Raw genomic sequence first — 9,511 nt, 5'->3', positions numbered from 1 at the left:
TTGAAAGTGTTGTTCTCCTGCTTGCTTTCTGAAGCTTTGTTGCTGGCAATAATTGTGCAACAACGTGAAGATGAAGACCAATAGTACACGGTGGCGAGCACATGTCCCTACGTCACGGACAACGCCCCCGTCCAGCCCTCTGACGTCAGCCGTGACCAGCTCATCAGGTCACCTCCGCCGCTCCGCCCTGCGTTGACAGCTCCACCGAGCCGGTACAGAGACAGAGGAAACTGCAGCACACCGGGATCATAACACTCTGTTCCCTCTCTTTGATACTCGATTTTTACAAAGGTGACAACTCGAGTATGGTGGCTGTTTGAAAAAGAAAAGGATGGCACAGAAAGACACGTTACTAAACCTCTTCGCCGGGGGGTAAGTCACTTTAACTGCTAACCGCCTCCATCTTAATTTATTAATAACGCGAACTCAACGACCTTTGGTTACACGTTTTTTTCCATGTGATTTTTTTTTTTATTCCTTTATGAAATCGGGTATACATTACTTTCTAATCTAAGGTTTTTGTTTCATCAGCATCATGCTAATGCGAGCTAGCTCATGTTAGCATAGTTTGTCGAGTGTAACGTTAACATAGCAACGGTAGCTCGGTTTATGTCGGTTACGTGTCCTTCAGTAGCAAACTGGCTTATTATGTAAAGCAACTGGAAATAATGACCGACGGTTGTGTTAGCCTTTTACATCATAAACTAATTACCTAGGTAACGCTGTTGTCGTGGACAATGAACATCTGTACATCCGTGCGGATGTGTGCTAACGCTTGCTAATGTTAGCTACCGTTAACTAGCATGCTATCGTTGATAGTTTTTAAGGTCTTGGTGGTCGTGTTCGTGCCACGAGTAACTACGCGACGTGTTGGACTATAATGTTACACTAGTCGTGTTAAAATAGTCGTGCTAGTGTGTAACTGGAGCCCGTGAGTGGCGCAGTCACGAGTACAGTCGTGCTTTAGCGGTGGTGTCCTTCGGCGCTGTTACATAACAGTGAAGCTAGACTACCAACAATAGCGGCTTCATGATAGCGAGCACAGCAGCTCAGCCACCATCTGGTCGAAAATGGCAACTTAAAAACCTTTTAATGATATTTGGGCCGGTAATATGATAATGTGCTTTGTGGCTCCCAGGTGATGTTTAATGTCTGATTAAAACAACAGTGGCTTATATTTAAAATGACGCCATTTTACCCTTGAAGTGTTATGATGAACCTTGAGGTTATTGGCTGATAATTTTAGCTCTACTACGATTTTAAAATGCGAAAGTAGTCACATGTATGATAAATTGTTATGGGTGCTGACCACTTTATTAGTTGAACTGTATCCTGTATGAATCACACCATAAGCCGTCTTAATACTTGTAGTAAATCGTCCCCCACAGATGCAAATGTGTGTTACCTCTTGAGTTAACAATAACACAGAGAAACCAGTTGAACTCATATGACAGCCTCTGGCCAACCCCAAACATGTTTATAGGCCTAATACTAAAGGCACATACTGCCAAAACACACATGCATCAATTTAAAGTATGAAAGTAATAATCTAACTTGAAGCAACCTATTCTATTATGACTTTATTCTCAAATTTTCAGAACAGTGCCCTGATGCTCTGTCGTAGTAAACAAAGTGGAATTCCACCCTTTTAGTTATTATTCTCGCTCTAAATTGGTCTGTAATAGAACAGAATTTGATATTTTTATTTAATCTATTGAAGTGAAACCCCAAAGTCACTTATTCTTTCCATGTTTGGCAGATTACAACCATTGGTTTTTTAGGTTGCATACTGCACTAGCACTTCACAATAGAAGTTCTCTGCTAGTTTTATGGTTTACTGCGAGGGACAAATGCACACACTCTAAATATTGATGGGGACCTGTCCTATTTGTCCCCCCACCCCCAGTGCTCGTCAATTCAGAAGGCCCGCACTCTGCACCCATGCCCCTAGATTTCTTATCTTATTGTGATCAGAGGTCATGGCCACAATAACACCACAACACAGTATTTCAACATGGTTGCATGATGTGTTTGTTTGTCAAATTAGGTTATGCAATGTGGAACAACATAGATACAGAGAATACTTTCTTGTAGCTCTAATTAAATAATTAAACTCTTGTGAAGCGAAGTGATCAGTGAATGAATAATTAGGTCAGGTGTTACTTTTGCTGAGATGTTTGACTGTCCCTCAGACACAAACTGTACAGAGGCTTACTGTAATCTGTTCAGACGTCTAAGCGTGTCACTGACGAGGTTATAGACAAGTTAGTAGAGGATGTACAAGTAGGACCTGTAAATAATGATTTCATTTTTCTATGCTAAAATACAAAAAGCACCATCTTAAAAACAACAATCTTTCATTGGGGAAATCAATCTGTCCGGGTGCAAATAAAGTCTGAGCTGTAAAAATTCTGGTCAACAGATGTGCTTGGTTAAGTCAGAGTATTTCCACTGCAAAGTCTGAGACTGGTCTTTGACCATAATTGTTCATTGCACTTTGGAAGTAGCTCCTCAGCTTTGTTTTGACTAAAGAACACCGGTCAAAGCTGATATGAGTAACTTTGCAAATAATACTCCACTTACAGGTTACATACACGTGTTCTATTGAGATATAAACTATTTTTTCAGTTTGAAACATCCAAAGACTTATAACCCTTCATTTTGTGTAATCAATTTTCAGATGTAGTGGTACGGTGGGAGCCATCGTGACCTGCCCCCTGGAGGTGTTGAAGACGCGCTTGCAGTCCTCTGGCCTCACCCTCCGACCCGTCTTCCAGGTCCAGCTGGGCACACTAAATGGCACTGGGGTTATCCGACCAGGGACTGTTGCACCGGGGCTGCTGCAGGTCCTACGGTAAGATGATTGTTAATGTTGTTGTAAGGCAAACCGTGCTGCAGTATGCTGTGTAGGCTATCTCCTAAGGTATTATTCCACCTGCACCCTACCCACAAAGGTACATTGTGTTCCCTCCTCGCAGTCGGCGCACATTGCTGTTTATATGGGCGACCCTGTAGGGACTTGCATGATCGTTAGCTGGTTGCTTTCATAATTATTGTCATCCTCTTGAGTTTCACCCCTGGGGAAAACATCTGCATGCCTCCAGTGTTGCTGGGGCAAATCAGCCAAAAAATAACAATTTCTGTTTAGAATAGTTGTCCTGTGCTGTTCTTGTGATTTAGTCTGTGTAAGTACTTTGGACAGCCTGTCATTTGCTTTTTGCCTCTGTGGTCCTAAAATCTAGGCCTTAAATCCTGTCCTACATAAAGTGAGGATTAAGTACACAATGTTCTGCACATATTTAGTGTCTTTAACCAGCCGTTTGGAAGAACCCACAACTTTATTTTCCACCAGGCCTTAAGACATGCATTAAACACGTTTCTGTATGTGTGTGTGTGTGTGGTGTCTATGAAAGCAGCACTTTTATGACTGCTCAGTTTTGAAAGGACTAGATGCAGCGGTGGGGTTGGGGGGTTATATTACACTCATATGACTGGGGTCACAGACTTGACCTGCCTAGACTGGTCATCTATCAAAGTTTAAGTTACCTACCTGAAGACAACTTATTTGTCTTTGGAGAACAAGTATTTTTTTTTGTCAATTTACACATTATTCTAGATTTTCAACTCTCTTTAGCTGATGCAAATTGAGTTTTTAGGGCTTTTACAGAGTTGTCTTTGCATTTACAGGCTTATATTTGATACTGCTTTTGACCTGAAAGTAGATAATAGATAACTTTGTGTTTTCAAACTCATTGCTGTTTGAGAGGTGTCACGCACCAGCGAGAGAGGGGTGGAATGTGTGAACGGCTTCAGAAACGAGGTTTGCATTACAGGCAGCAACACAATCTGCAGTTGTATCCTCCCCTGTTAGGGGCCCCAGGCAGACCTGACTGTCGTCTGGAGAATCAAGTTCACTACCTACAAAGAGTTTATAAAAAACCCTGTGGAGATGTGGCCTACGTGACAAGCCAAGCACTGTAGATGGGACTGAGTTTCACATAAACTTATGCAAAGTTCAAGTGGACAGGACTGATGTAACACAGAAAACGATTGCATGAGTTATCCTACTCATTCCCCAATAGATCCAAGGGAATAATCCTGCACAGCCCTTTGCTGTAACATTTGAAGAGACAGTTCAACTTGCATTATGAATAAACCTTTGTTAAATGTATTTGTTTTTGATGGTTGTTTTACTTTTGTTTCAGATCAATTCTAGAAAAAGAGGGACCAAAATCACTCTTCCGGGGTCTGGGGCCGAACCTCGTTGGCGTGGCCCCCTCAAGGTACAGTGAAATCAGTGTCTACACTCCACTACATCCCCCCGCCATCCTTACCCAGTGCAGTTTTGTTTTAAAGTCCTGAAACTATGTGGCAGTCTCTGTGTTAATACCTGCTCGTTGGTGTCTAGGTTAGATTTGATGTACAATGAAGTGTCCTTGTATAGCCACAGAGTGAAGCAGGGGGCTGGTTTCTTAGTAGAGTCTGTTGTTTTCATGCATCAGGACACTTGACAGTGTATTATAGCACTCCCGCTAACCAAATACAGCAAATAAAGAAGAGACTGTGTTTATATTTTTAACTTCTAATGGCTCAAAAGCACAAACCGTATAAACAGGAAGCTGTTGTCATGCCAACAACTTCCGGGTTTGTCCGAAGCCTTACAGAGTCAACGGTTGAGTCTGTGTGTTCTTAACACGAGAAGACACACGAGATAAAGAACAAATAAGGAACTGTGTTTGAGGTTTTAAGTCTCACAGGGTTTAACAAACAAAGTGATGACGGTGGCTGAATAATAATTGATTTGGCTATGGTGAAAACAAAAGCTCAGTATTATGTAGGTACACAGTGTAAAGTTTCATTTTGACCCTCTTTTTATCTTTAGTGTCAACAAATAGTACTCTGACATGTTTCCTCATGGTTGATAATGTTAGAAGTAAACTCTTCTAAACAACAGTAATATAACCGTAAAATAAGCAGTCCTGATACATCTGCCTAAAAATGTTGCTTTAGACTTTGATACTTGTTAAACTGAAAAAGGTTACGTATACTTTCCCCATGGTTAATGAGTAGCCGCTGCACAATCCTTTGCCCAGTAATTTCACTGTCCCTCCCTTCCACTGGCCAACATGGACAGGCTCATATTCAGAGTAGCTCTGTGGGCATCGCTGGTGCCCAATGCTTATTCAGCCCATTCTGGTGCAGTGACAGTTTGTTCCAGAAGCCAAGCAGAGAGAGCAGGAGCTGGGAAAGAGACTGCTCTGGATACACTCTGTCAAAGGCCAACACAAGCCCAAATGCAATCATTTGCATACTTGCCCAGCTGTTAAAAAAAACACATTCACATATTGAAAATGCATTCATATTTCATCACCGTGTGTTCATCTTTACAGCTGCTTATTTGTAGAGTTCTTACCAGTTTGTTCTCTGTATTTCAGAGCCATTTACTTTGCTGCATACTCAAAATCTAAAGAGAAGTTCAATGGGCTGTTCGTGCCTAATAGTGGAGTGGTGCACATGTCCTCCGCTGGTGTTGCAGGTGAGCAGTCGGCATAGCAGTTTTCTTTTATATATATATATATACATACATACATACATACATACATACATACATACATACATACATACATACATACATACATACATACATACATACATACATACATACATACATACATACATACATACATATACTGGACAATGTCCGATAATTGAGGTCAGGACATTGTCCGAAGTTGCCCGTTCTCCCATGTAGCACACAAAAGGAAACGTGTTCTCACTTACTGGAAATACTGTGTTTAAGGGCGACGCCTGAGTAAAGTGCAGGAGGAAGAACGCTGCGATCATGTAGCTGGTTCTCAATTTGGTCATAAACAACCGACTCTCTTGACGTTCCTTGACTTTGTCTGATGATTGACATCAGCCATTACTGGCTAACTTTATTAATACATGTGCTCAATTGGACATTAGGTGGACATTGTACAAGAGATCAGGCAGGGTAAAGTCCGTTTAATGCCAGATCCAAATTATGCAAACATTTGTGTTTTTACATGCAGTTCCTCCAGGTATTCACTAAGTAATTTCAGCACGTGTAATAAAAGGGGCTCATGTTAATCTTTTGTTACATACAGTTGTAAAATGTTATGCAATTCAGTGCCCTGAAATTATTAGTGTATAAGTTCTAAATCTTATGTGTTATGTCTACCGTGTGGATAAAATGATTAAATGTCAACATGAACCAATTCAAAGTCTATAAAATGAACCTAAAAGTCATCTTTATTACAAGGCAGTGTTTTTTACAGGTGCTGCTGTTTTCTGATCCTGCTGTAATTCCCTTCAGTTAATTAGAGTGCATCAACAGCGCTTTGATCCTCACAGCTGTGTTATGAGTTTCACTGAGGGGATGAATGAATATTATGTTGGACTACATTGTAAAACTAAATATGCTTCTATTGTCTCCTGTCCTCAGCATTCGTTACCAACTCTCTGATGAACCCCATCTGGATGGTCAAGACCAGGATGCAGCTGGAGGCAAAGTGTGTAAACTCTTAATTTCACTTGTCCTGTGTGTGCTTACAGTTCTAGCTCTTTGGATGTTGGATCTGTGTAAAACAATCTGACTTATTCTAGAGACTCTGTGGGTGGAAAGGGACTCCATGTAATGTGACCTTTTAACAGAGACCTCTGAAAGGGGCTCGTCCTCACGGCAGTGTCCTTCGGTTATGGCGCTTTTGAGACTGAGCGTGTGACCCAGCTCCATAAATACACAGTGCTGACGCACTATCCTGTGCGCAGGAGAAGAGTCTATATTTACATTACCAAGTACAGGGCAGTAGTATCATGTGAGGACCTAGGAACAAGTCTGTTCACCCTCTTTAAAGAACACCTGTCCTGCAGCACAAACTCGTGGCATGAATGTGAATGAGGGGGGAAATGATTGAATAACTTCAAACAAAATACAGTTAAACTAGTTGTACTCTTTCAACCCAGTAAGGAAACTTTAGTCAACGTCCAGCCCTATGAGGAAGCATGTAACATCCTAATCATTTACACATTAAACAGAAAAGAATAGGTCCCAATTTTATATAATTTAATAATTTTTTCAAGGTGAAATTATGGCTTGAACTGTTTGTGGGACTTGTCAGGCTCTTGTAACTTGTGATAAGCAGTCATTGTTTTTGCAGACTGCGTGATTTGAAAAAAGATAAGATGATCAACCGTTAAAATAGTTATACACCCCCCACCGAATGTGATTTTGCCACTAATGAGTCTGACCTGTTTCACTTTTTAGAGGCAGAGGAGAAAAGAAGATGAATGCACTGCAGTGTGCCCGCTATGTTTACAAATCTGAAGGGATTCGGGGCTTCTACCGAGGCCTGACTGCCTCTTATGCCGGCATCTCTGAGACCATGATCTGCTTCCTCATCTACGAGTCACTAAAGAAACACCTGGCCAAAAGCCAATTCAGCTCACCGAATGGCGAAAAGGAGAAAGGAGCATCAGACTTCCTGGGTCTGATGATGGCAGCTGCTTTTTCAAAGGGTTGTGCGTCCTGCATAGCTTATCCACACGGTAAAAGCTTACATCCATTGTTTGTCTGTTGCAACACGGCAGAGTCAGAGAGAAGTATTTATTTAAATGACTGATCCTTTATTTTTATTTTTGTCTCAACAGAGGTCATTCGCACAAGGCTGCGTGAGGAAGGCAGCAAGTACAAGTATTTCTTCCAGACGGGGAGGTTGATAGCGGTGGAGGAGGGCTGTGCAGCTTTTTATAGAGGACTCATTCCACAGCTAATTAGACAAATCCCTAACACAGCCATCGTCCTCTCCACGTACGAACTCATTATCCATCTGCTGGGAGAATCCAAGTGAAGACAAAACTTGAAAGTTGGGATCTTCAAGACAAACAATGGAGGCCACACCAAACCCAAAAGACTTTTGAGAATGCAGCACATATGGTTTTTTTTTACGTGGTGCTCCAGAGACATTTAGCGTGGAACTGAAGCAGTTTGTACTGTTATCCAAAGAGCTGAGCGCATTATTTTATTGAAAGCTTGTCGTTAGGAGTTTATCAAAAATAATTGAAGTTGTACTTATTGAAACTCCAAACCTGTGAAAAAAAGGTCATCTTCTTAGAGGACTATTGTTAAGTTAACTAAATTATTTTATGTTTTGTTATCTTATGACAGTGTTTGTTTCCTTTTATCAGTGGTAAATGTTCCATCACACATGACTGTGCAGGTCGACTCGACTCTAATGAAGGGAAGTAATTCAGATGAAGTGCTAGCAATAGTGCTGTTCATTGCAATGTAATGACCACACAGATCATTTTGAGATTTCTGTTTCACAAATACAATGTGCTGGTTTAGAAGTTTGAATAACAGAAATGTATCACATTTTTCATTAATATATATATATATATACACATTATATACAGACACATCTGTATGTTTTCTTTGTTGAAAAAGATCGTCACCTTTTACAATATGAGAACTTGGATGCTTATTTGACCAATGGCTCAATAAAACGCATCAGTTGGAGGTTGACCCGAATACTGATCTAATGATTCTGTTCAAACGAAAATCCACCCGCACTGTGATGGACGCACACGGGTGGAGGGTGCACAGAAGTGTAGTAAAGGCTCTCCTTTGCGCTTCTCTTCAAACAAGAGGTAGTCTGTTTATGCTACAATTGAACATTAGGATGTTTTCAAATCGCCCATGTACTGTAAGTTGCTGAGAAGAATGTGTTACTGTTTTTTTTCAGTAATGCCTGCTTCACATACAGTCACAGATCTGGAAACAAGTCTTCCACATATCATGCCTATAAAAACTATTCACCCCCTTGGACTCTTTCATGGTTTATTGTTTTACAACATTGAATCGCAAAAGAGCAAGATAAGAAAGGATTATCTGATGCCCAAGTGAAAGCAAATGTGTACACAATTAACTAAATAAAGCACAAATATAAGTTGGATGCATAAGTAATCATCAACAAATGTTAAGTTTAACACATTGAGACAATTTGTTTTTCTTTGTCAAGTTGCTCAGGGATCACAGGTTCTGTCAGCTGCCACAAATCCTGCATTGGATTGAGGTTTAGACCTGGATTTGGACCTTTTCAGGACAGTTAGTATCGTTGCTTCTGTGCCTCTGTGGCTTGCATGGAAAATAAATCTTCCAAGTCACAGTTCTCTGTCAGACCGGAGCCAGTTTTCATGATTTAATTTGACTTTCATTTCCGTTTCAATCCCTCTAGGCCAGTGCCTGTGTTTCTGTTGCGGATGACTCGTGGTTCATCACAGACACAAATGAGGTACTCAAAATGCAAACACGTTTGGTTACGATGCAAAAAAGGAACACGGAAATCATAGTCATCTCTGACAGGAAAATATGAAAAGAAAAAGCGCCTCGGGACATTTATTGGGTTAGTCACTTGGTGTGTGTAAAGTAATTTCACAATTCAGACAGGAATCCGCTATTATGTCTTCTTCCTTATGTGATTTCTGGGTG

At 40.9% G+C, this 9,511-nt stretch overlaps 1 protein-coding gene across 1 annotated transcript; it reads left to right on the top strand.

Moving 5' to 3' along the window:
• Nucleotides 1–204: 204 nt before the first annotated feature.
• On the top strand, nt 205–8,714 carry slc25a33 (solute carrier family 25 member 33). Its single transcript, XM_083919334.1, has 7 exons — nt 205–372; nt 2,681–2,854; nt 4,206–4,283; nt 5,436–5,536; nt 6,467–6,533; nt 7,289–7,569; nt 7,672–8,714. The coding sequence occupies exons 1-7, from the start codon at nt 332–334 to the stop codon at nt 7,869–7,871; spliced, it is 942 nt and encodes a 313-aa protein (XP_083775460.1). The 5' UTR covers nt 205–331; the 3' UTR covers nt 7,872–8,714.
• Nucleotides 8,715–9,511: the final 797 nt, after the last annotated feature.

Source organism: Echiichthys vipera, assembly GCF_963691815.1.
Source record: "Echiichthys vipera genome assembly, chromosome: 9".
NCBI lineage: Eukaryota > Metazoa > Chordata > Actinopteri > Perciformes > Trachinidae > Echiichthys > Echiichthys vipera.
Note: the sequence above shows the minus strand (reverse complement) of the source record. Positions and strands in the feature narration are given on the sequence as shown.

Excerpts from the sequence above, each read along its gene's own strand:
- slc25a33 (XM_083919334.1), top strand. The coding sequence starts at position 332 with ATGGCACAGAAAGACACGTTACTAAACCTCTTCGCCGGGGG. Across the intron at positions 5,537-6,466 it reads GTCCTCCGCTGGTGTTGCAG|CATTCGTTACCAACTCTCTG; the intron begins GTGAGCAGTCGG and ends TCCTGTCCTCAG. Across the intron at positions 7,570-7,671 it reads CTGCATAGCTTATCCACACG|AGGTCATTCGCACAAGGCTG; the intron begins GTAAAAGCTTAC and ends TTGTCTCAACAG.